This window comes from Hyperoodon ampullatus (assembly GCF_949752795.1).
Source record: "Hyperoodon ampullatus genome assembly, chromosome: 11".
NCBI lineage: Eukaryota > Metazoa > Chordata > Mammalia > Artiodactyla > Ziphiidae > Hyperoodon > Hyperoodon ampullatus.
In genome coordinates, this window is record NC_136924.1 from 96746417 (window position 1) to 96773583 (window position 27167).

Sequence of the window (27167 nt, forward strand, 5' to 3'; positions counted from 1 at the left end):
GCCAGCCTTTCCCTTCCGAGGGGAGTTGTCCCCTATACGTGTCTGGGAATCAATGGGGCGCGTTTGGAATCCTGGTCGACAGCAGCTCTCACTTTAAGAGGCCACAGGAGACGGGGCGCAGACAGGGCTGTACCCTGAGCCCGCTCGTTCTGCAAGACCCAGCAGCGATGCCATCTTCTCTGGGAAGCCTTCCTGAGCCCCCTGGGTGAGTGCGTCTCCCTCCCACCCCGCCGCCAGGCTCGCTCAGCACTTGGCCTCCGCAGCCGTCACTAGGATCCTTGTCTTATGCCGTCGGGACCTGTCCTCTCCCACCCAGCTACATCAGTGCTCGGGCTGGGCCCCGGCGCCTGCACATCCCAGGCCCGCGCCTCCAGCAGGCGGGAGAAGCCAGCGGACACCTCCTGCAGGGACACAGTGGCAGACCTCTCACCTGGCTGTCTGGTTTGGTCTCTGTGCCTCCTGGGCCCTCTTTTTGGGCCTCATTCTCTGATGCCTTCCCTCTTCACTTGGCGCTTCACTATTCTCTTGCTCGGTTGCTTGGGGTAGAGACTTTGGAGGAAAAACACAGCCCCACATTGAGCTTTTCCTTCCTTCCAGGGCCGGTGAGGCCTTGGGTCAGGCCTGGCCTCTTCCTCCGCATCTCCCTGCACGGGCCACATCCCTCCCTCCCTGGCTCCTCGGTGCCCCCTGTCCCTGAGCTCCCTGGGCTCCGGGGCTCTGCCCAAGTGCCCTGCCTGGCCCCTTCTCCAAGCACACATTCCTGCAACCCCGTGACCACAACTGGGGACGTTACACATTCCTGGCCTGGCAGTCAGTGATGTAAAAAAGAACAGAATGTCCCAGGGCCCCGCCCAGCCCCCAGCTCCACCTGGGCCCCTCCCTGGGCTGGACAAGGTAGGGGTGCCAGTGAGGAGTCATGAGGGAAGAGGCTGGACCCGCTCGGACAGGGAGAAGGGTGCTCTGTGCCTGGTGCCAGGTGGGGCCGGGAGGTGTTCCCACCTCAGTGAGCAGGGAGGGAGGTTGCAGGCACGCCTTCTCCCTCCTCTCCAAGACCTGGGGGTGAGGCTGACCCAGGGGTGCCTCTGGAGGGATTCCCCAGGGAGGGGCCCTGGCTCCTGGAAGCCCACGCAGGGGGGCCTCCTGCTCTCCTTCAGGGGAGGGGCTCCTTTGGGGCCGGCTCCCTCCTCCTCACCCCCCTTCTGTGCCTCTCCTCTATCTCTCCCTCCGGTCCTTCACCCTCGCCTGGTCCATCCACCTCCCTTCTCCTGCCTTCCCTGTCCTCCTGGTCTCCCCACCTTAGTCTCACTCGTCCTAACTTGTCCTTTTTCCCATGCTTTGCCCTCCCGGCTTTGTGTTCAGGGTCCTTCTGGTTCAAGACCTCTGACCCTCCCCTGCCATTCTGTCTCCTGGTCTCCCTGCCCCTCCTAGGCCCTGACACTTCTCCCGCCACCTCTCGCCTTCCCTGTCCCGGTGCGCCCGGTCACCTGCCCTCAGGCGCCCTCCTCCCGCCGCAGCGCTCTCAGCTCCGACTCCTCCTCTGCCCTCCCCCTGCCCGGCTCACCTTTAATTGAGATGCTAATGAGGCTGCTGTCACTTCAATCCCTGGCGGGCGGGCAGGCTGCACCTGTCAGGTGAGGGGGAGGAGAGGGCCGAGCTGCCAGATCCAACTGGAAAGGAACCAGTCCCAGTCCAGCCACAACCCGGGAGGGGGGAACTGCAGGCAGCCCAGGCCTCTTGGAGCCCTGCAGTCCCCGGGGCCGGGAGGGAGTCAGGCCCGAGGTCAGGGCCAGAGACCGGAGGGAGGGGAGGAAAAGGAAGAGGGGCAGGATCAGAGAGGCTGGCGGCGCACGGAGAGGAGCCGGGAGAGGAAGTGAGCCGAGAGACACCCAAAGAGAAGCAGCAGAGGCAGAGACGGGGACAGAGACAGAGAGAGCCTCCGACACAGGTGCTGGAGGAAGACGACCAGCAGGGCAGAGACTGCAGTGGAGACAGAAGAGGAGACTCCAGGACAGAAACCAAACGGTGGCCTTCTCAGGGAAGCAGGGAGGTCACTCCAGGGAAGCTCCAGCCCTTCTGGCCCCGACTGCCGCAGGTCAGCTGGCTCCCGGGGAGGGGGGCGGGTAAGAGGGGAGAAGGTGGGCTGAGGGTGGGCTGAGGGCGTGGCCCCGAGATGAGGATGGAGGCACCCAGAGCCCAGGACTCAGTCTGCCTCTCGTCCTCCCCGACCCACCCAAGGGCTCATGAAGGGAGACAAGCGCGAGGAGCCTGAGCCGGGCCCCGAACCTGCGGCCCCCCCGCCGTCCACGGACGAGGAGGAGGCCCTGCTGGAGTTCCACCACTCCTACCGGGAGCTTTTCCAGTTCTTCTGCAACAATACCACCATCCACGGCGCGATCCGCCTGGTGTGCTCGCAGCACAACCGCATGAAGACGGCCTTCTGGGCCGTGCTCTGGCTCTGCACGTTTGGCATGATGTACTGGCAGTTCGGCCTGCTCTTCGGAGAGTACTTCAGCTACCCCGTCAGCCTCAACATCAACCTCAACTCGGAGAAGCTCGTCTTCCCCGCCGTCACCGTCTGCACCCTCAACCCCTACAGGTCGGTCTCCTTCCGCTGCTTCCCCGAGCCTGGGAGGGGGTTTCAGAGGGTACAGGGGTGCCCACTGGGCGGGCAGATGCTCAGAACCAGAGGTGGGAGACGACACTCCTGTCCCGAGGCAGACCTCCCTTTGCGCAGGATAGGGAGCCCCCGACCTGACGAGCTGGCCTTCGCTCTGCCCAGTGACGCCTTCCTAGTGCCCGGGGCTTCTCCAGAGCAGGCTTGGGGCACCGACAACTTCCTCCTCCAGCCCTTCATCCTCCCACAAGCGGGAGGGGAGTGCTGATGAGGTCAAGATGCTGAGAACTCCAGAAGGGCAGGGTAGGGATCAGGCCCTCCTCCGCATCAGGCGATGAATCTGGTGGAGGTTCTGCGGTGGGGCCATGGCAGGGGAGGTGGGATGGGCGGTGGCAGCTGGCATGGGCTGGGCCCTGGTATGGTGGTCTTGGTTGAGCAGGGGGCTTTGTTCTGGAGAAAGCAAAGTGGCGGGTGGTGGCAAAGCATTCTGTGAGCCGGAGGCGGGGGCGTGGAGAGTCACAGAGCCAGGAGAACAGGACAGCCCTGGTCAGGCTGTTCCCCCAGAGGCTCAGGTGACCCTGCTGGGCTGTACAGTCCACCTGCCCAGGTGACTGACTTTTACGTACTTGGGTGTGTCCTGAAGTTTTGGGTTTCATCACTCTTCTTTGCCAATTTTTGGTCGGAAGCCAGAGGGTGTGGAGGTGACCATAGAGAAGACAGGAGGGCAGGGCTGGGTGTTTACACACACCCACATTTTCTGTGTATTCATTCAGTCCTGCCACACCTTGGGACACCCAAGGCAGGCCAGACACGGGGCTAGGCACCCGGCAAATGGGTTCACCAATAATTCCTGCAGTTGTTGCCGAGGGCCAGTACTCTGCTAGGTATTTGAAAGATAAGATGGAAGAGACAGGCATATAAACAAATAACTTCAGCTCACTGTGATAAGTACAATAAAAATTGTGAGGTATAATCTCTGTCTTCAAGGAGTGTAAGATTTACGAGTGCACGTGTGTGTGAGCACACAAATGTGGTGTGCGTGCGATTGTGGGTGACTGGGATTGGTCACACATTGGGGGTGGCATATTCTGTTGTGTCCAAAGGTGTGTCATGAGCTAGTAAGGGTTGGGACCTCCTGTCCTACGGAGAAACATTGCCGGGCCATTTCACTGATTAACCCCCTTATAGGGTCCAGGGTAAGAGGCCAGTTACTAAGAAGCTGCCTCACGCACCAGACACAGCTAAGTACCCCACAGGCATCTCCTTTAATTCTCCCAACCATCCTACGAGGCAGGTACTGTTATCATCCCTGTTTTACACTTGAGGAAACTGAGGCAAAGAGAGATAAGGCACAAGGTCACAGAGACAGTGACTCCGCTGTGACTCACCCTGTTTGCCTGATCACAAATCACAAACCCTGCCTCTTCTTAACACCCAAGATGTGACCGTGGAATAAATGGAATCTCTGCTCAGATGTTCACATCTCCTCCCTGAGCTTGTTTTATTCCCCTTCTCAGCCTTCTTTCTCTTCCCCTGGTCCCTGGGACTTTGCTTCTCTTCTTCCCAACCTCGTGCTCCTCTGCCCTCATCTTTCCCTCCTCTTCCCCCACCCTCATCCCCTGGGGCAGTGGCGGAGGGGAGGACAGGCAGGCAGGCGTGAGGACTAGGCTCTCAGTAAAATGCTTGTGGTTGAAAGATGTGGGTGAGAGATGGACAGGGCAGGGGTGAGTCTGTTGAGGCCTGAGTATTCTCCAAGGTGCTGCAGGGAAGCAGGGCCCTGAACAGTAATGGAAAAAGCCCCCAGGGAATGAAAACCAGAGCCCCAGCCTCTGAGGCCTGCAGGCTGGGAGGCAGGTGTCCACACAGGAACAATATCCCTCCTGCACGACTTAGTGGGGAGAGAACACAGCACCCCGGAAGGCAAGGGAGTCAGGAAAGGCTCCTCAAAGCCGGGCAAGGGTATTGAATGTCTACTACGTGCTTGATCCTGCACTGGGTGCTTTACAAGCACTACCTCATTTAATCCTGACAAGTCCATGGAGATGGGCCTTATTATTTCCATTTTTGCAGATGAGGAAGTGGAGGTGAAGTGATTGAGCAGGGTCAAACAGCACATAATAAAAAACTTAACAACGATAATGGCTAACACATACTGTACTTAATACAGCACTTTATAGTACAAACAAATGAAAATTTTCTATTAATTAAATGATTTAATCTTCACAACAGACCTCTAATGTAGATACCAGTATTACTCCCATTTTATAGCTGAGGAAACTGAGGCCCAGAGAGGTTACGTAACTTGCCCAAGTTCACACAGGGCACCGGTGGGGAAACTGAGATTCAAAAATCCGCCCCCCCCTCCCTCCCCCCACATAGGAGCCAGTGCATCCTAGGTCAGCAGCTGCGTCACAAACCAAGTGTGTTTGATCTCAAAGCTCTTTCTCCCATTGCACTTTAAGGAGGGGCCAGGCAAAGGCATCCAGGGTTGGGGGGCTGGTGGGAGTCTGTGGGGAAGAGCAGCAGGAGTCCAGAGGGAGGAGGGAGGAGGGAGGAGGAGGGAGGAGGGAAGGATCCAGGCTATTGGCTCCTGCTCCAGGAGAGAGGCAGGGAAGGGTGGACAGGTTGACGCAGCCCGGTGGGGGTGGGTGGTAGCCTGAGTGTGACCCACGCTGCTGGCTGGCATGGGTACTAGAGGCAGAGGCAAGATGGGTGACTTGGACAGGGGAAGCAGGGAGGAGGTGGAAATGGTGACCAGATGCCTACCTGCAGGCAGCTGGGCGTGGCCAGCAGAGGGGGAGGAAGAAGGGGGAGCGTGGCTCTGGGCTGTTCTATAACTGCCAGAAAAGGGGACAAGGCTGAAGGCCTTCGTGCTAAGCAAGGAGGTGCTGAGAATCCAGTGTCAAAGGTCAGCTACAGCAACCCCCTCCTTTCTGGTTAACAAAGGGCTTTCTTCACCCCAGAGACAGGGCCAGGCATATCCACATCCATGGCAAACAAAGCCCAAGAACATATTTTTCATCCAGTCCTCGGAGGGATGGAGGCCGATTCTAAGGAAGAGCTTGGCATTCTTAGACAGCAAAGAAGGTCATGGAATCTTCCTTCCCAGAGATGGCAGAGCAGGGGGCATGGCAGTGAGGAGATGGGCAGTGCCCCAAAGAGCTGCATTGAGGTAGGGGAAGGCTCTGAGCCAACCCTGCACTCCCACAGGATCTGGAAAGCAGGCTCTGCATTGGAAGGCCCGGCAGGGACAGAAAGCCCAGACTCTTAGACCTGACACTCTCCCAACCCCCTCCCAGGGATGGACTCCTTCACGTCAGGAACCTTACTAAACCTCTGTAGCAGCTGCTGCTGGAAAGTTCTTCCTTAGGTAAAGCTGCAGCTTATCTCACCGTCACTTCTACCCTCCGGTCCTGGTTCTGTCTCTTTGGAGAAACTCTAAAGACATCTTCTTCTTTGCCCGATGACCAACAGTTCAGGTGCACCCGACTGTGCTGCAGTGTGCCAAGTCCACTATCGCGATCTGATCTTCATCACAAGCTTGCTAGATAAGGAGGGAACTGTCAGCTCAGAGTCAGAGGAGAAGATGGAGGCTCTGAGACCCTAAAGGCTTTGCAAAGGTCACCCAGCTGCTAGGTGGATGAGTCAGAATTGGAATCTGGTCTTAGGCTCCACTTTTTTTTTTTTTTTTTTCATCTTTATTTTTTATTTTATTTTTTGCTTTATAACAAATTTAATCAGTTATACATATACATATGTTCCCATATCCCCTCCCTTTTGCGTCTCCCTCCCACCCTCCCTATCCCACCCCTCCAGGCGGTCACAAAGCACCGAGCTGATCTCCCTGTGCTATGCGGCTACTTTCCACTAGCTATCTGCCTTACCTTTGGTAGTGTATATATGTCCATGCCGCTCTTTCGCTTTGTCACAGCTTACCCTTCCCCCTCCCCATATCCTCAAGTCCATTCTCTAGTAGGTCTGTGTCTTTTTTTTTTTTTTTTTTTTTGCGGTATGTGGGCCTCTCACTGTTGTGGCCTCTCCCGTTGCGGAGCACAGGCTCCGGACACGCAGGCTCAAAGGCCATGGCTCATGGGCCAAGCCGCTCCGCGGCATGTGGGATCCTCCCAGACCGGGGCACGAACCCGTGTCCCCTGCATCGGCAGGCGGACTCTCAACCACTGCGCCACCAAGGAAGCCCCAGGTCTGTGTCTTTATTCCTGTCTTACCCCTATGTTCTTCATGACATTTTTTTTTCTTAAATTCCATATATATGTGTCAGCATACAGTATTTGTCTTTCTCTTTCTGACTTACTTCACTCTGTATGACAGGCTCTAGGTCCATCCACCTCATTACAAATAGCTCAATTTCGTTTCTTTTTATGGCTGAGTAATATTCCATTGTATATATGTGCCACATCTTCTTTACCCATTCATCCGATGATGGACACTTAGGTTGTTTCCATCTCCGGGCTATTGTAAATAGGGCTGCTATGAACATTTTGGTACATGTCTCTTTTTGAATTATGGTTTTCTCAGGGTATACGCCCAGTAGTGGGATTGCTGGGTCATATGGTAGTTCTATTTGTAGTTTTTTAAGGAACCTCCATACCGTTCTCCATAGTGGCTGTACCAATTCACATTCCCACCAGCAGTGCAAGAGTGTTCCCTTTTTTCCACACCCTCTCCAGCATTTATTGTTTCTAGATTTTTTGATGATGGCCATTCTGACTGGTGTGAGATGATATCTCATTGTAGTTTTGATTTGCATTTCTCTAATGAGTAAAGATGTTGAGCATCCTTTCATGTGTTTGTTGGCAGTCTGTATATCTTCTGTGGAGAAATGTCTATTTAGGTCTTCTGCCCATTTTTGGATTGGGTTGTTTGTTTTTTTGTTATTGAGCTGCATGAGCTGCTTATAAATTTTGGAGATTAATTCTTTGTCAGTTGCTTCATTTGCAAATATTTTCTCCCATTCTGAGGGTTGTCTTTTGGTCTTGTTTATGGTTTCCTTTGCTGTGCAAAAGCTTTGAAGTTTCATTAGGTCCCATGTGTTTATTTTTGTCTTTATTTCCATTTCTCTAGGAGGTGGGTCAAAAAGGATCTTGCTGTGATTTATGTCATAGAGTGTTCTGCCTATGTTTTCCTCTAAGAGTTTGATAGTGTCTGGCCTTACATTTAGGTCTTTAATCCATTTTGAGCTTATTTTTGTGTATGGTGTTAGGGGGTGATCTAATCTCATACTTTTACATGTCCCTATCCAGTTTTCCCAGCACCACTTATTGAAGAGACTGTCCTTTCTCCACTGTACATTCCTGCCTCCTTTATCAAAGATAAGGTGACCATATGTGCGTGGGTTTATCTCTGGGCTTTCTATCCTGTTCCATTGATCTATCTTTCTGTTTTTGTGCCAGTACCATACTGTCTTGATTACTGTAGCTTTGTCGTATAGTCTGAAGTCAGGGATAGGCTCCACTTTTGTTAAGACCACAAAGTCACAGGGCAGGTGAGTGGCAGGCAGCACTCCTCTGTCTCCTCAGCTTTCTCTTCTTCAACAATAGGTTACTATTATCGTTCGCATTAAAGAACAGTCATGACAATAAAAACAACAGCCACAGTTATACAGTACCCATTCTGCCAGGTATTCTCCTCAGTACTTTTGATATATTTACTCATTTAATCCTTATAACCACGCTATGCAGCAGGTATTCCCATTTTACAGATGATGAAACAGAAGCACAGAGAAGATAAAGTAACTTCTCCAAAGTAACTTCTCCAAGGCTAACCATCTAGAAAGTGGTGAGGCTAGGCAATGAGCATGGAAAGCTGATTAGATCTCAGTTCCAGTAACGTTTCCTTTTACTGCTGTTCTTTTTTTTTTTTTTTTTTTTTTTTGTGGTACGTGGGCCTCTCACTGTTGTGGCCTCTCCCGTTGCGGTAGCACAGGCTCCGAACGCACAGGATCAGCGGCCATGGCTCACGGGCCCAGCCGCTCCGCGGCATGTGGGATCTTCCCGGACCGGGGCACGAACCCGTGTCCCCTGCATTGGCAGGTGGACTTCAACCACTGCACCACCAGGGAAGCCCCTACTGCTGTTCTTTTAATGACCAGTAACAAAAAAATCTCAGAATGTCAAACACACACCTTCCACCTGAGCTACATTTTCTCTTATGAGAGGATGAGGGACAGCCGGCTAGACTCTTATGAGGGAGATAGTGGAGGAGGACTGTAAGGACATGGACTAGGCAGTGATTGTTGGGGCTGCACACTAGGACCTCCTGGGACTCTTGTAAAAACTACCTTGTTTGGGACCCACTCGGTCCCACCAATCTGACTCTGGTGATTGAAGCCCTGCACTGACGGTTCACTTTTTCTTTAATTGAGGCAAATGTACATACAGTAAAATGCACAAATCTTAGGTGCTCTTTGAGGCTTGGCAGTCAAGATATTGAACATTTCCATTAGCTGGTGACCCTTTGCAGTCAATTCCTTTCCCTCTCCCACTATCATCTTCTGACTTCTGTCACCATCAATTAGTTTTTTCTGTTCTTAGACTTCATATAAATGGAATCACACACTATGAATTTTCTTGTATGTGTGTCTAGCTTATTTTGCTCAGCTTCATGTTTCTGAAATTCTTTCATGTGGTTTTTTTTTTGTTTGTTTTTTATCTGTATCAGTCCCTTTTTACTGCTGAGCAGTGTTGATGGACATGTGGGTTCTTTCAAGCTTTTTGACTATTATGAATGAAGCTGCTATGAACATTCACATACAAGTCTTTATGTTTTCGTTGCTCTTGGGCAAATAGCTAGAAGTGGAACTGGGTGAAATATCCAGAGGGTTATAAGGTAGATGTAGATTTAACTTTATAAGAAACTACCAAACTGTCCTCCAAACTGGTGGTACCATTTTAAACTCCCACCAGCAACAATTCCAGATGCTCCACATTCTCACCAACACTTGATGTTGTCAGTCTCTTACTTTTAGCCTAATGGATGTTAGATGGTACCTCATTATGGATTTGATTTGCATTTACTTGAGGACTAATTATCTTGAGCACCTTTTCATGTGTTTATTGACCATTTGTATATTTGGGGGGTTCATTTTTAAAACAATTTGTCTTTTTCTTGTTGATTCATAAGAAGTTTTTATATTTCAGGATTTCTTCTTTAGGTATATTTTTTAAAATATTTATTTATTTGGTTGCACCGGGTCTTAGTTGCGGCATGTGGGCTCCTTAGTTGTGGCATACATGTGGGATCTAGTTCCCTGACCAGGGATGGAATCCAGGCCTGATGCATTGGGAGCGAGGAGTCCTATCCACTGTGCCACCAGGGAAGTCCCTAGATATTCTTTATTCCAAGGAATTTTGCCCACCCAAGGTCATGAAGATCTCTTCTATATTTTCTTCTATAGTCTTTATGGTTCTGAATTTTTTGTTTAGGTCTATGATTCAGCTTGACTTAATTTTTGTATATGGACTAAGGTAGAGGTTGGGGTTCTTTTTTTTTTCTTTCTTTCTTTCTTTTTCATACAGTATCCAGTTGTTCCAGCACCATCTATTTAAAAAAAAATTATTTTCGGGCTTCCCTGGTGGCACAGTGGTTGAGTGTCTGCCTGCCGATGCAGGGGACATGGGTTCGTGCCCCGGTCTGGGAAGATCCCACATGCCGCGGAGCGGCTGGGCCCGTGAGCCATGGCCGCTGAGCCTGCGTGTCCGGAACCTATGCTCCACAACGGGAGAGGCCACAACGGTGAGAGGCCCACGTACCGCAAAAAAAAAAAAATTATTTTCGCCATTGAGTTGAACTGGTGCTTTGGTCAAAAATCAGCTGACCATATATCTGTGATTATATTTCTGGACTCTATTCTGTGCCATTGATCTTTCGTTTATCCTTACATTAGCACTACACTGTTTTGATTACTGTGGCTTTATAGTCTTAAACTCAGGTAGAGTAAGTCCTCTAACTTGGCTCTTCTTTTCCAAAATTGTTTTGGTCATTCTAGGGTCTTTGCATTTCCATATCAATCTTAGAATCAGCCTGTGAATTTCTTCCAAAATGTCTGCTGAAATTTTGATAGACACTTGAGTTGAATCTAGAGAGCAATCTGGGAGACCTCATGAGTTTCTTTTTCCTTCTTTTCTTTTTAAAATATTTACTTACTTATTTATTTATTTTTGGCTGTGTTGGGTCTCCGTTGCCACACGCGGGCTTTCTCTAGTTGTGGCGTGTGGTGGCTACTCTTCTTTGGGGTGTGTGGGTTTCTCATTGCTGTGGCTTCTCTTGTTGCGGAGCACAGGCTCTAGGCACGCGGGCTTCAGTAGTTGTGGCACGTGGGCTCAGTAGTTGTGGCTTGCAGGCTCTGAGCGTGGGCTCAGTAGTTGTGGCGCACGGGCTTAGCTGCTCCGTGGCATGTGGGATCTTCTCGGACCAGGGCTCGAACCCGTGTCCCCTGCATTGGCAGGCGGATTCTTAACCACTGAGCCACCAGGGAAGTCCCCCTCATGATTTTCTGATCCATGAACATCTGCAACTCCTTTTATTTTGGTCTTGGTGGTTTGTTTCAGCAGGATTTTCAGTGTACAGGTCTTGCACTTCTTTCATTAGATGTATTCCCAGTGTTTGATGTTGTTTATGCTGTTTAATATGGTGTTGTATTTGATTTCATTTTCCAAATATTTGTTGCTAGTTTGTAGAAATACAATTAATTTTTGTACATTGGCTTTGTGTCTTGCAACCTCGTTTAATTTCTAGGTGTTCTAGGTGTTTGTTTTGTTTTGGTAGATTCTATCCCTAAGGCCCTGCTACTCTGGACTTTCGTGATGCAGGATATAGGCCTTGTATTGAGAAGAAGGAATGTGAGGATTTATACTGGACGGTGCTTAACTTACAGTGTTTGGGCCCCACCCGAAACTCTAAAACTGAGTCTCCTCTGGAGTATGGTAGGCGGGAGGGGGCGCGGCGTATGCAGTATTGGCATTGGCATTTTTTAAGTCCCTTGGAAGATTCTAGAAGTGCAGTTGAGAACCCCAGATTTAGGTGGCAGACGGACCCAAAAGCCACCCTCGCCGGGGCGGGAAGGGGCGGGGGAATGGGGCGGGATGGCGCGCGCACCGCGGGTCCCTGGAGTGTCTGGGCCCAGCCCGCCCACCCCGCTCCCGCCCTGGGAAGGGGCTGACGAGTTCCGGGCTCCCTTCCAGGCCAGGGCTAGGTGGGAGGAGAGCGCCTCCCGCCCCTCCCTCACGATAAACATGCGGCAATAAATGCCGTCACCGCCGGAGCTCACTGTCGCCTCCTATTATTCCGCGGACACACCTGTCTGCACGCCCTCTCGCCCCCGAGATAGCCTGGGAGACCCCAGAGCTATTCCCCGCAGGCTTCTCCGGGATGAACCGACCTCTCCGGTTACACACAGGGAAACTGAGGCCCAGGGGGGCCGGGGATTGTCGCGAGGCCGCCGCCTCCTGGTGCGACCCTTTGCCATCGCCTCTCCCAGGTACACGGAAATTAAAGGGGTGCTGGAGGAGCTGGACCAAATCACAGAGCAGACGCTCTTCGACCTGTACAAGTACAACTCCTCCAACACCCTCGTGGCCCACGCCCGCGGCCGCCGCGACCTGCGGGAGTCCCTGCCGCACCCCCTGCAGCGCCTGCCGGTCCCGGCTCCGCCCCACGCCGCCAGCAGAGTCCGCCGATCCGGCTCCAGCCTGGAGGAAAATAACCCGCAGGTGAACAGGAAGGACTGGAAGGTCGGCTTCCAACTGGTAAGGCCCCGCCCACTCGCCCCGCCCCTCTGGTGCAGCCAGAGCCCGGGACTCCGCTCCGCTCCCTTTTCCTACCCGCCTCTGCTGCCAGTGACACAAGGCGGACCCAGTCCGCTTGCTGGCAAAATGAATAAGTTAAATACTTAAATATGGTTTGAAAAATAAAATTAAATGGCATCTTTCTGGGCTCCAGCTTGTGGAGGCTCCTCGCTGGGGGCCTGTGGGAGCGTTTATGGGGTGGGAAGTCAGATCTACTGTGGAAAATGCGCTTTCTGAATACCAATCCCCCCCAGTGGGACTCAGTTGGGACCCTCCAGTGTGATGGGGCACTGGGGCTCCGCCGGCCTAAGACAGAGAATAGGGAGACAGTAACAAGGAAACTTTAAAAATAAATGGGAGAGAAGCAGAGAGAAGAAAGAGAGGCCCCTTTAGTGAGAGCGGAGCATGGTACCCGGAGACCGGGGTTCCAGTCCCCGCTCTGCTGCTGGGACGAACCACTTGATTCCTCAGTCTTCCCATCTGTGAAATGGGGAGAAGAATCCTTGTTCCACCCTCCTCGGAGGCTGCATAAATGACCCCGAGGTGTGTGCAGCTCCCAGTCTCCTCCATTAATCCCCTGCTCTCCGGGTCCACTCTTCTCGCGGCTTCTGTTTCTTCCCACTCCTGGCTCCCCACCCCTGTCTATCCGTCTTCAGGACCCCAGACTATCCATCCCTTGACCTTGGCCCCGTCCTGCTTACCCTTGCTGCTGGTCCTCTGACTCTCTGGTCTCTGTGTCTAGTGCAACCAGAACAAATCGGACTGCTTCTACCAGAGGTACTCATCAGGGGTGGATGCCGTGAGGGAGTGGTACCGCTTCCACTACATCAACATTCTATCCAGACGGCGGGACTCTCCATTGCTGGAGGAGGAAGCGCTGGGCAAATTCATCTTCGCCTGCCGCTTCAACCAGTTCTCCTGCAATGAGGCGTGAGTCTGTCCCTGCGGCCTGGCTTCGTGCTCCCGACGCGATCTCCTTCCCTGCGCCAGCCTGAGGCCCAGCATGGCCAGCACCCCGGAATGCTGGTTGACTAAATAAATGCCTGCGGGTGGGGAGGAGGGAGAAGCATTGACTTCAGGTCCAAACCTCTGCCCCAGGAATTGTCCTGCAGGATTTCTCCTGCTCCCTGCAGGGCTGGGTCTGAGTGAAGCAGCCTCAAATGGATGCCCTGGGAAGGCTGGGGTTGAGGTCCGGCTTTGAGAAACCAAGGGCTGGAAGCACGGTTCTCCATTTTTCTAAGGCCTCTTTCTCACTAGCATCAAACTCCAGCGTGCCTGGAAGGTCATCTGGTCCCCTGGCCCGCTTGCTCAGATGACGCGGCAGTAGTGGTATAGTGGACACAGCATGGCCTGAGTCGGGGACGAACCCTCAGTTCCTGCTCTGGCTCCGTTTCTTCCAGGCCAGGTGACTCTGAGCATTTCACATCACTCTTCGGAGCCTATTTCTTTGTAAAGTGGAGGAAATGAGATTCATTCAATATTCATTGAACAAATATTTTTGACTGTCTGGGCTACGTGCCAGTCACTGTTGTAGGCATTTGGGATACATCAAAGAAGAAGAAGAAGAAGAAAAATCCTTGCCCTTTTGGCACTTTTTCTTTCTTTTTCTTCTTTTTTTTCTTTCTTTCTTTTTTTTGGGGGGCACACCATGCAGCATGATGGATCTTAGTTCACTGACCAAGGATTGAACCCACGCCCCCCACAGTGGAAGTTCAGAGTCTTAACCACTAGACTGCCAGGGAAGTCCCTTGGCACTTTTTCTTAAGTGATGAAGATGATGATAACATCTATCTCCAAGTGCAAGAGATGACGAGTTGAGGGCACTTTACACACTGCAGTGTGGTGGGTCTCATTACTCCTGTGAAATGACACTCACACAGATGAAGTGACTTGCCCTAGGCCACCAGGCCAGCCTGAGCCAAGGGTCCTCCCCACTCTACTGCACTGCCCACCAGGCATTCTTTCAGTCACATCTCCTGTCATAATGTCCTTGCAAAGAGGTCATGGCAGCTGCCAGCTCTCTGAGGGCTGGGAGAGGCTAGGGGTAAAGGGAGGTCCCCTTCTGTAACCTCTGGCCCCTCCTACCCCCGGCTTCCCCTCCCTATTCCTCGGTGTTCAGGCACCATCTCCCTGCCTCTGCCTGGCTGAGGAAGGGTGTTGAGGCAGCGTCTCCACTCTACAGGGACCCCTGCCCTTTTTTGTCACTAGGGCCAGGTGTCACCTGCTTCTGCCGCCACCCCTCACCTGGAGCACACACTCTGCCCAGCGCACACCTTTGTTCTTGTCTCTTGTTTCTGTGTTTGTTTGAGGACAGAAGCTGCCACTGGGGAAGTGAGACCAGCACCTGAGCCTGGGTCAGCCCACACCTGCCACCGACTTGCTCCGTCACCCTCTCACTTTGCCTGCCCCAGGCTGCTGCCTCCCCATCAATAGAAAGTCCTTCGTTCATCTCAGTCTTGACGCTTAGGTCACTTCCTCAGTTCAGAGCCTCATCATTTCTCACCGGGATTATTATAACCTTCCTAATTTGTCACTCTGCGTCTCAATCCTCCCTTTATTCTGCGACCACAGGAAGCTTTAATACTTCAGGGTTCTGCTTGCACTTCACTGTGCTTAACTATTCCAGTCAGGCCTGTTTAAAATCCTTCAGTGTCTCTCTGGCCTTCGGAATTGAGTTCAAGCTCTTTATCATGGCTTTCTCAGTCCTCCCCGCCCCCGTATCCAACACCCTTTCCCCTCTCTCTATAATCTTTTCTTTAATAACAGCTTTATTGAGGGACTTCTCTGGTGGTCCAGTGGGTAAGACTCCGCGCGCCCAATGCAGGGGGCCCGGGTTCAATCCCTGGTTGGGGAACTAGATCTCACAGGCATGACGCAACTAAAAGATCCTGTGAGCCACAGCTAAGACCCAGCGCAGCCTAAATAAAAAAAATAAGTGGGGCTTCCCTGGTGGCGCAGTGGTTGCGAGTCCGCCTGCCGATGCAGGGGACACGGGTTCGTGCCCCGGTCCAGGAGGATCCCACATGCCGCGGAGTGGCTAGGCCCGTGAGCCATGGCCACTGAGCCTGCGCATCCGGAGCCTGTGCTCCGCAACGGGAGAGGCCACAACAGTGAGAGGCCCGCGTACCGCAAAAAAAAAAAAAAATAAGTATGGGACTTCCCCAGTGGTCCTGTGGCTAAGACTCTACACTCCTAATGCAGGGGGCCCGGGTTCAATCCCTGGTCAAGCAACTAGATCTCGCATGCATGCCACAACTAATGCTCCCACATGCCGCAACAAAGATCCTGTGTGCTGCAACTAAGGCCCGGCACAGCCAAAAAATAAATAAACAAATATTAAAAGAAAAAATAAGTATTAAAAAAACCAGCTTTATTGAGATATAATTCACATACCACAAAATTCATCCTTTTAATGGCTACAATTCATTTGTTTTTAGTATATTCACAGAATTGTGCAACTATTACCACTGTCTAATTATAGAATATTTTCCTGACTCCCTGTTCTTTCCCTTCCTACAAGCCTTGGCAACCACTAATCTACTTTCTATCTCTATGGATTGCCTACTGGGGACATTTCATATAAATGGAATCACACAATGTGTGGTCCCCTGTGACCGGCTTCTTTCACTTTGCATCCTGTTTTCAAGGTTCATCCATTTGCAGTGTGTATCAGTAATTCATGCCTCTTTTCTTTTTTTGGCCACGTCGAGAGGCATGTGGGATCTTGGTTCACCAACCAGGAATCAAACTGGTGTCCCCTGCAGTGGAAGCATGTAGCCCTAACCACTGGACTGCCAGGGAATCCCCCCAGTTCCTGCCTTTTTTCTGACTAAATAGTTTTCCATTGTATGCATAAGCCACATTTTGTTTATCTCTTCTTCAGTGGATGGACGTTTGGGTTGCTTTCACTTTTTGGCTATTATGAATAATGCTGCTATGAGCATTCTTGTACACGTTTTTGTATGGATGTATATTTTCATTTCTCTTAGGTAGATACCTAGGAGTGGAATTACTGGATCACATAGTAATTCTGTATTTAACATTTAGAGGAATTGTCGGACTGTTTTCCAAGTAGCTGCGCTGTTTTGCATTCTCACCAGCAGTGTGTGAGGGTTGCAAATTCTCCCCAGCCTCCCCTTGTTACATCTGTCCTTTTGACTTTAGATGTCTTAACGAATCCCTATACTCTTTTTTTAAAATTAATTTATTTAATTTTTGGCTGCGTTGGGTCTTCGTTGCTGCGCGCAGGCTTTCTCTAGTTGTGGCGAGCAGGGACTACTCTTTGTTGCGGCGCGCGGGTTTCTCACTGTGGTGGCTTCTCTTGCTGCGGAGCACGGGCTCTAGGCGCATGGGCTTCAGTAATTGTGGCACGCAGCCTCAGTAGTTGTGGCTCGCGGACTCTGGAGCGCAGGCTCAGTAGTTGCGGTGCACGGACTTAGTTGCTCCGCGGCATGTGGGATCTTCCCGGACCAGGGCTCGAACCCGTGTCCCCTGCCTTGGCAGGTGGATTCTTAACTACTGTGCCACCAGGGAAGTCCCTGAATCCCTCTACTCTTAATAGCAAATTTATATAGCTCTTACTGAGTGCTAAGCCGTTCTGAGTGTAATTTAATCCTCCCAGTATCCCTGTGAAGTAAGTAGTATGATTATCCCCATTTTACAGATGAGGAAACTGCAGCAGAAAGAGATCAAGTACCTGGGCTGGTCCTCCAGCTAACACGTGTTAGAGCTAGGATTCAAGTACACGTTGTTTTGTTCTGGAGTCTGTGCTCTTCACCATCACGTTATACTGCTTCTCATATATATATTCTCGTAATGTGTTTCTCTTTGTATGTGTTTTTACCAAGTGCGTATGTAATGTGGACATCCATGGCATTGTGTCATGTATCTCATGTCACTTTTTAGTTTTTAAACTAAGCTCTGTGAGTTTAAGAATGATCCATGGTGCTCTGTCTGCTCTGTTGATTCCACCTGCTGCAAACAGCCCGTGCTGTGCATCTGCCACACTGTCCCTGTCCCTCTCCTCTGAGCAGGGCTCACAGGCCTTGCAGGACTGGCCGGCTTCTTCCTTCCTCCCTCCCCGAGGGCAGCCTTTGTTCTGGAAATGCTGACTTCCTAGCCCTTCCCAGAATGTGCACCAGTACTTCACACCCCTGCGCCTTTGCTCTTCAAGGCCGATGGAGCATTCCAGATCATCTAGTTCCATCTCCTCGTTTTACAGATGAGGAGAGTAAGCTTAGGGAAAAATGGCTGCTCAAGGCCGTACAGCCAGCGCCCCGCTCCTGATCTCTGTCCAGCCTTCTTCCCTCTCCTACTTCTCTTCCTTCCTCCACTGCCTCTCTCGGCCCAAAGCCTCGTCCCCCTCTTCTCCCTGCTCCCCTCACTGGCTCCCAGAAGGCAGGGTAGTTAGAACACAGATCCCCTCTGTTCCCGTGTGGGCTCTGGCTGCAGCCCCGCACAGCCTCCCTGTTGGGGGACCTGTGATTTGGTGTCATATTGTGTTCCTATTGCAACACAAATCTGAGATTCCTTTCTCTCTGTTCCCAAGCCTGTCCCAGCCCAGCTTTGGACCTACCAGTGGGAGGCATGCTGATGTGAGGGGCCCCCTTCCCGCCCTCGGATCTGACCTTCCTCCTTGAAGCTTTGTGCTCACTGGTCTCACTCTCTTCCCCCCAGACCCCCCTTCCCTCCCGTTCATTTGTCAGCTAGTTGCTAATGATCTCCTATATCTCCAGTGTACCAAGAACCACACCATTACCCTAGAGATGATTCGGACATGAATGAGATGTGGCTCCTGTCCTCAAGGAGATTATAATCCAAATGGGGAACGAAGAGTTAGACATGTGAGAAGCTAGGGATGCTGCAGGAGTTCATAATGCAGCACAGTGACGGGAGGGTCACAAGGCCAGTGAAGTCAGTTGGCCTCACTGTAGGGTGGAAGGGAGGGAGCCTGGGTGGAAGTAGGGTGGAAGGAGCCTGGGCTAGAAGGTGGCTGATCTGGGTTCGTGTCCCATCTCATCCTTGCTGCTTGTGTGACCTTGGGCAGCTACTCAATCTCTCCGAGCCTGTGCTTCCTCTTCTGTGAAGTAGCGATGATGCCCAGTGGAGTGACTGAGGGCTTGTGGGCAAGGCTCCCAGCACTGTGTTGGCACATAGTAGGTGAACAGGAAACAAAGGGCTCTGAAAGTCTTGCTCTCCCTGACCCCCTGCACTTTCCCCTCTGACCCCTCTTTCTCTCTCTCTCCTGCATAGGAATTACTCCCGCTTCCACCACCCGATGTACGGGAACTGCTACACTTTCAATGACAAGAACAGCTCCAACCTCTGGATGTCCTCCATGCCTGGGGTCAACAACGGTGCGCCATCCCTGACCTCAGCCCCAACCCCTCCCCTGCCCTGTGCACCCACATTTACCCACCTTGAGCCTGTGTTCTAGTGATGCTCGGGGCCTCACTGCAGCATGCCCATCTGTAGCCTGGAAAATCCTCTTTGTTTTTTCTCCCCCGTGGGCATCACGTGGGGCACTGCAGGTGTGGCAGGGATCCTGTCCCAGTCCTGCCTTCCACTCCCCCTCACCCCAACCCCGAACCCAGCTCAGGGGTTGCCAAATCCATTTGCAGGTCTTCCTGAACTTGCTGCCCTTGGAGGCTTAGAGACTAGGCAGGGTGGGAGGGTGGGGTTCCACCCCCAGATGCTTCTCCCAGACGCCCCTCACTCTGTTCCCTCCGCATCCCCCAGGTCTGTCCCTGACGCTGCGTACAGAGCAGAATGACTTCATCCCTCTGCTGTCCACGGTGACCGGGGCCAGGGTGATGGTACACGGGCAGGATGAGCCTGCCTTTATGGATGATGGAGGTTTTAACCTGCGGCCTGGTATGGAGACCTCCATCAGCATGAGTAAGGCAAGGAGGCTGACTGGGAGGCCTGGGAAGAGAGCCTCAGATGAAGGACGGGGAGAGGGCCTGGGGGGTGACAGCCAGGGGACCTAAAGAGGTCGTGCAGGGCGAGCCTCGAGCGCGTGGAGGTCTTCAGGAGCAGAAATCAGGGGTGAGGGGCCTGGCCGAGTGGCCGTTAGGAACTAGGGATCTCGGGGGGTGAACCTCAGGCGAGAGCACCGAGAAGGGGTGCGGGGCATGCTTGGGGTTCCAGGGGATGCTCCGGGCCCAGTGTCCTTGGAAGTAGTCCTGGGCATGTGTTTTGAAGTGGTGAGGCAGATAGGAGAGGAGGTGAGGTAGGACATACAGCCTGGGACTGAGGGAAGACAGAGGCCAGGAAGAGGCCTTGACCACCAGAGGTCTGACCTCTGACCTCTGACCTCTGACTTCTCCCTGTCTCTGCATTCGCAGGAAACCATGGACAGACTTGGGGGTGACTATGGCGACTGCACCAAGAATGGCAGCGATGTTCCAGTGGAGAACCTTTTCGGTACCAAGTACACGCAGCAGGTGAGGCTCAGCCTGTTTCTATGGTGACCGTCTCCCAGGCCTGCAGTGCAGGTCAGCCAAAGCCACAGGGGGCGTGTGATGGGTGATGGGGCTGGGTGGAGAGAGGGATGGAGGCGCATTGCAGCGACTGGTCTGTGCTCCCCTCCCCTGCCATCTGGAGCTGCGTCGGGAGGGCAGGCCTGACTCCCTCCCCCTTCATCCTCCCCTCCTGCAGGTGTGTATCCATTCCTGCTTCCAGGTGAACATGGTCAGGGAGTGTGGCTGTGCCTACATCTTCTACCCGCCGCACAGGGGTGCGGAGTTCTGTGACTACAGGAAGCATACTTCCTGGGGTGAGACTGCGGGAGGCCCGGCCCCACACCCCACTTGAGCCCAGGACAATCCCAGGAGCCCTGCGCCCTCAGTGCCCTGGCTGTGGCTTCTGGCTCCCACGGTCTCCGGCAGGTTCTCCTGCCCACTCTTGTGTTCCGGCCCTTAGATGCTACCCCTCTCTGTTTTCCTCTCAATCTCTGTCTCTCTCCTCTATCTCTGTTCCTCCCTCACAGGTTCTCTCTCTGTCTGTTTTGGCTTCTGTGCGTCTGTAATGGGATGGCCCCATTTAAAAATAACTCGCAGCAAAAAGGAAGGAAGAGCACCTGAAGAAGATCTCCCCCAGGTTCTGCGTCCTGACTGTAGCTTCCCGGCTCACTCCCCAGGGCACCAGCCAGGCCGGTGCTGGGCATTGGCGAGGCAGCACTGGGGGCAGGAAGAAAATACTAGAAGTTATGTGCATCTGCCTCATTCCCTAACATCCTCCATTTTATGTACGTTTTATAATGTACAGAATGTATCAGTGCAGTAGGAGTGGGTATGTCATTTAGAAACCCAATGCATAGATTGGAATGGCTTATGGATGAATGTTTTACCTACAGGAGGGCACAATGAAAAGAATCTGGAGGGCACTAGATTCTCCTCCTGACCCTGGTCTAGGAGCCGACCAATCCCTTTTCCTTTTTTCTACAGCTGAGTTATTCAGCAGAGAAGCTATGCTTAGAGAGAAAGAAAATCCCCAAGAGACTAGAAGATAGAGGGCGGGCGTCCCTGTGCACATGCCCTTACCTGGCACAGCTGACCCCTCCGAGGGGACATGGCAGGGGCACAGCAGACCCTAGAGTTGCATGCGGCTTCTTTCCTGGCTCTGCTGCACTCAGCTTTCCCCCTGCCTGTGCTCTGCAGTCGGCCTTCCGGCCTTCCGATTCCTGGCCCTCTGGCCTTAGAGCATCACAGCGCATCAGAGCTGGAGGGAAGCTCAGAGGGCGTCTGGCCTGACGGGCTTCTTTCTCAGATGAACAAGCTGAGGTTCCCGAGGGAAGACGCGATGTCCCAGGACACACAGAGCAGGGACTCTGCCCCCTGCTCCCCCGACCCCCAAACAGTGATGGCTAAGTGGTTGTGAATTTGAAAAAGGTCTTCGAGAGAAAAATAACATTGCTGCTTGCTGAGAAGCTGTGAGGATGAGGGAGAGGAACTTGGCTGAAAACACAGTCTGTTGAGTTTCCTGAGGATGGCTTACTCCCAGAGAAAAGGGCCTAGCTGCTTCCCACTCTTCCTAATTAAAGATTAATTATGTAATTAATAATATAAACCGTGGTAGACAGAGAGATTTGGGTCAGAAATGAAGAAGGACTTCTGGACCGGTGACTAAAAGTAGCAAGAATGACAAAATAACCTTACTTAGAACTTGGGAAATAGGGGGAAGGGCGAATTCGTGGTCCCATTATTTTTTTTTCTTGGTAACAGCTTTTCTGAGGTAATTCATTTCCCGGATAACTCACCCAGTGAAAGTGTACAGTGGAACTTTAGTCTACTTTCAGTTTTTAGCACATAGAGCTATGTATCAATCACCACAATCAATTTAGAAACTTTTCATCACTCCAAAAAGAAACTATGTACCCATTAGCCCTCTCCATCTCCCCTTTCCCTGCGACCACAGGCTCTCTCCCTGCCCCTACCATCCCACGCCCCTCATAACCACTAATCTACTTTCTATCTACCATAAGATTTGCCTGTGTTGGACATTTCTTATATCACAATATGTGATCCTTTGTGATTGGCTTCTTTTCATTAGCATAATGTTTTCAAGGTTCATCTACTTTGTAGCATATATCAGTACTGCATTCCTTTTTATGGCTGAATAATTTTCATTGTACGGACGGACCACATCTTGTTTATCCATTCATCAGTTGATGGACCTTTGGGTTGTTTCCATTTTTGGGCTACTGTGAATAATGCTGCTGTGCACATTTGTGTACAAGTTTTGTGTTGAGTTTTCAATTCTCTTGGGTGTGGAATTGCTGGTGCATAGAGAAGTTCTATGTTTAACCTTTTGAGGAACCGCCAGACTGTTTTCCACGACAGTGGTACCATTTTACATTCCCAGCAGTGATGAGTTCCAGTTTCTGCACATCCTCACCAACACTTGTTATTGTCTTTTCCCATTGTAGCCATCCTAGTGGGTGTGAAGGGGTATCTCGCTGTGTCTCATTATTCTTACACTAAAATTGTTCCCATTTCCTTCTTTGACTTTTAAATGTTTGTCCATATCCTGTGTATCTTTACAGAGGTGTACCCTGGTTGATTTTATTTTTTATTGGACTTAGCTTAACTTCTTCAACATTTCCTGGTGCTGCCACTCAGGAGGCATCACTGTAACGCTACGTAATACTCTTGTGAAGTGGGTGCCAGGGATCTTGGGAGACCTCTTGGGTGTGGGGTGGAGAAGGCTGAGGGGGCCTAGGGAACTGAGCACGTCTTTGCACCCACAGGCTACTGCTACTATAAGCTCCAGGACGCCTTCTCCTCAGACCGCCTGGGCTGTTTCACCAAGTGCCGGAAGCCATGCAGGTGAGCATCCCCCCACCCCCCCCGGAGCGCAGGTTGGGCAGCTGGCTGCTTGGCTGGGTAGAATACAGGGTCCTCAGCCCAGCTTTGAGTGGGAGAGCCTCACCCCTCATCACTGAGCGCCTTCTCCATCCCCAGGGTGACCACCTACAAGCTCTCTGCCGGTTACTCACGATGGCCCTCGGTGACATCCCAGGTAAAGTGTGTGTGTGTGTAACATTGTGGTCTTCTGGGCATATGTTTATGGTTGTGTATGACCCCACCCCATCCCTGTAAGCCTGAAGACTCTGGGGTGACCCCATTGACACCCCAATCGTTTCCCAGGACTGGGTCTTCCGGATGCTGTCCCGACAGAACAATTACACCATAAAGAACAAGAGGTCAGTCCTACCCTGGTTCCGGCCCCGGGAAAGGAATGTTTTCGAGGGAAAACAGACCTGGGAAGAGGGATCATTGATACGGTTGATTGGAGGAGGGTGTTTTCGAGCGGGCAGAGAAGTTAACCCCTTGCCGTTTCTTCCCACCCTCTCCCCAACGCCAAAGAGATGGGGTTGCCAAACTCAACATCTTCTTCAAGGAGCTGAACTACAAAACCAACTCTGAGTCTCCCTCTGTCACGGTGCGTCCTGCCTCGCTGAGGCTGGGATTCTCTTGGGGATCTTAGTGGGGTGGCTGTCTGTAAACACAAGGGATGGCCTCTGTGGGCCGGAGGGTTTGGGCCTCGAAGGTGGAAAGGGGATAGGGCAAGGGTGAGGATTAGAAGGTTGGAAGAAGGATGCTCGCTGGGGGTGAAGTCTCTGGGGCAGGGGGTGCCGGATGATGGGGAGAAGGCCCCTGAGACAGGTCTGGGTTTCAGCCGTCCCCATCGTGGCCTGGTTCTCAGCTTTCCCTGGAAGAAACCAACCAGTGGCCATGTGCTCCCAGGGGAGGGGAGCCAAGACCAGGGGCCCAGGGACCAGGAGAGGCTGAGCGGGCTGGCCAAGGGCCTACGGGCAGGAGGGCAGGGTTCCCCTGCTGAGTGGTCAGTGTGCCTCTCCCCCTTACAGATGGTCACCCTCCTGTCCAACCTGGGTAGCCAGTGGAGCCTGTGGTTCGGCTCCTCCGTGCTGTCCGTGGTGGAGATGGCTGAGCTCATCTTTGACCTCCTGGCCATCACGTTCCTCATGCTGCTCCGGAGGATCCAAAGTCAATACTGGTCTCCAGGCCGAGGGGGCAGGGGTTCCCAGGAGGTGGCCTCCACTCCAGCCTCCTCCCTCCCCTCCCGTTTCTGCCCCCACCCCGCATCCCCATCCTCATCCCCGCCGGGCCCTGCCACTTCCCTGGCCTTGTCAGCCCCTCCACCTGCCTATGCCACCCTGGGCCCCCGCCTGGCTCTATCAGGCTACACGGAGGCCAGCTCCTCTGCCCACACTCCGGGGGAGCCCTGAGAGGGAAGGACGGTGTCCCCTCCCCAAGGCAGGCTCTTCCCTCGGTGGGAGGGGACCAACCTTGGCAGGATTAGAGAATGTTTGGGGCTGCCTCTCAGAGCTGCCCAGCTGCCTGTGCTGTGGGGCAGGGAAGCAGGCTGGATAGGGGGCTGAGGAAATTGTCTGCAGAACCACAGCCAGCATGGCCTCGGTTCCTGCCCTGTACCCGCTGGTTCTGCCTCAAGAACACTCTGGTTTCCCCACCCGAGTGCAGACAAGTCCTCTTTTCCTTTGGATCAGCCAAGCCAAACTTGGATCTCTGACAAAGAACTTTCCTAGGAAACAACTGACAACCAGAACAAAACACAAACAAGGGCACACAAAGGCATGCACGGTTTCCTCCTCCAAGATGACTGGCTTCAGCCCCAGAATGGCCCTCCACGCTGCTTTCCAGGGACACAGACGTTGGCTCCTCTTCTTGAACTTGGGTGGGGAACCCCACCCGAAAGCCCCCTTGCTTAGTTGCTAGGCAATTTCCTTTCCCTGACTCCCAGGGCAGGGGCTGGAACAGTCCAGTGTAGTAAAGGCTTGGCCATTCCCAGTCGGAGTCCCAGGACTCTTCCAGCCTCACGACCCCATGCCCCCCTCGGAGCCACACCCCAGCGCCTCTGCCCTGCATCCCTGTCCTTTGGAACTCTGTGTATTTGCTCAAGCTGTTTCCTTAGCCTGGAAGCTTCTCCCACCACCTGCTGGAGAACTCCTATGCATCCTTTAGACTCCTGCTCAGATACCATTACTTCTGTGCAGGCTTCTGCCCCAGCTTGTCTTGCCCAGACGTGACCACTTCCCTATCCTGTGGACTCCCATAGCACACCATAACATCCATGGAGGTGCAGATGCTGCATTTTACTTTCCTGTTTATTTGTGTCTGCGTCCCCAACTAGACTGAGCTTGTTGTGGTCAGGATTGAGTCTTGTTCATTCATGGATCCTCAGGGTCTAGCCCAGTATCCTGCTTGGAGCAAGTAGGCAGGTACTTAATAAATGTTGTTGCATAAAGAATGTCTGGAGAGCTGGATGGGGGCACCATGAAAGGGTCAGGGAGTGGATGCAAGTCCTGGGTCACTGTCCAAGCACCTGGGAGGTCCCGGCTTGGGGGAAGGGACGGTCTCCCATACCCCTGGCTGCACTACGGAAATGACCATTCTTCAGGGGCCTTAGGAGAGACAAACTGTCTTGTTAGTTTCTCCATGGCCATTGCTGAGCTGCTATGTGCCCATCACCATGTTCAGGTGGGAGGTGAAGACAGGTGCCCTTCCGTCAGGAGACCTGCTGTGCAGTTCTTGGGATGATGTGCCCCTGTCCACGGCCTGAACCTCCTTTCCTTCCCAGCCTTGGTTACCACCATCTGTAATCCTCCTGTCCATTCGCTGAGTACCACTCACCACGCAGCTGCAACATCCTCGTCCTCATCTGCCTCATCTGCAGCGTCCTCACCTGCCTGCCTCCCCAACAACTGCCCGGTAGTGGTGGAGGAGTCTGAGAACCAGGCCAGGTTCCTAGGAACCTCAAAGCCTGTATATTCTCACTCTCACGTCATCACAGAGACAGCAGCATTGGGAATCTTTCCAGCTTTTATTTTAACAAAGGAGAAATGGAGAGATGTCTGAATGGAGCCCTGGTTTCCAGACCCCCAGTTCCTTCCCCCATTCCAGCATCAGACCTGGAACTCAGAAGGCAGCCTTCCTCGTCCTCTTTGGGACCACTTCCCCTGCTGCCTTGGTCTTACTCCCCTCAATTGTAATCTCCCTGTCCCGAGGAGCCACGTGAATCTTGGGAAGGGGGGGGGATGGTGGAGGGAGCGGGAAGGTAGGAAAGGTCGGGACGAGGAAGTGATGTGATGACTCCTGACTTCCCTTTCCTGGACTCAAGATGATGAGGGGAAAATGCTGGTGTCACAACGGTTTCCTCTCAGAGCCCTCAGGTTCAGCCTGCTCCTGTGCTCTCTGGCCACAGCCTAACGTCAGTCCTGCCCCAGCCCTCCCTGGCTCCGTCTCCGCTGGCTGCGTGGGCAGGACCTGCCTGGCAAAGCTGGAGCTATTGTGGATGACAGCAATCAACCACACTCCCCGTCCTTCCCCTTCTCCCCCAGCCTGCGCTGGAGTTTCTCCTGCCAAAAGCATGTCCACCTTGAGCTGTTTCCTTCTCTCCTCCATCCCTCATCTTTGTGTTACTCCTGGACACTAGGGTTGTTTGTTTTTTTAGCTTTAAAAATAGTTTATTTCCTTCTTCACCAACACACAAAGACATGCACCTTCTGACCATTATTCAAGGCATCACAAATTCCATAAAAATATTAATGTATTTGTCTTACATGATTCAAGATAAAGTGGATTTTAAAAGCAAACAGGTGCCCGTTACGGGGGCCGAGAAGGGACTAGGGCAGGTACCAGTAATACAGGGCATGCGTTTTTCTAGAGTGTTTATTGAAATTGGCAGTAATCTGCACACTTGCATCGTATGAGTAGTTATCCAAAATTAGCACATCCAGGAGAGGTGCTCCTAGTTTCTCTGTCCCAGGTTGATCAGACTGGTAGAGAAGAGAGTTCCAGTTGCCTCCCGTTCCTTACTGAGCTTACCAGGTGAAGTGACTTGCCCAAGTTCCTCATTCTTACAGAACCAGCTTGGAAGCCAGGTCTTCTGTGACTCAGCCTGTTTTCCTGTGACACATGGGGCTGGAATGTCAGGGGCTAGAACCCATGTCACCCCGACTGAGAGTTCAGTGCCCTTTTGATGACTCTGCTACTGTGGGGCCCGTGTGTGTGAGTGTGTGTGTGACACGTGATGGAGAGATGGGACTCTGTTATCTCAAGCTCTTTATACACTTTTTTTTTGCGGTACGCGGGCCTCTCACTGCTGTGGCCTCTCCCGTTGCGGAGCACAGGCTCCAGACGCGCTGGCTCAGTGGCCATGGCTCACGGGCCCAGCCACTCCGCGGCATGTGGGATCTTCCTGGACCG

The 27167-nt window shown here is 52.6% G+C and overlaps 1 protein-coding gene across 1 annotated transcript; it reads left to right on the forward strand.

The window, feature by feature from the left end:
* Positions 1 to 2035: 2035 nt before the first annotated feature.
* Positions 2036 to 25203, forward strand: SCNN1A (sodium channel epithelial 1 subunit alpha). Its single transcript, XM_079715454.1, has 13 exons — positions 2036 to 2092; positions 2236 to 2596; positions 12111 to 12378; positions 13160 to 13347; positions 18670 to 18773; positions 19156 to 19319; positions 19764 to 19862; positions 20077 to 20194; positions 22667 to 22745; positions 22881 to 22938; positions 23067 to 23122; positions 23286 to 23361; positions 23789 to 25203. The coding sequence occupies exons 2-13, from the start codon at positions 2241 to 2243 to the stop codon at positions 24167 to 24169; spliced, it is 1947 nt and encodes a 648-aa protein (XP_079571580.1). The 5' UTR covers positions 2036 to 2092; positions 2236 to 2240; the 3' UTR covers positions 24170 to 25203.
* Positions 25204 to 27167: the final 1964 nt, after the last annotated feature.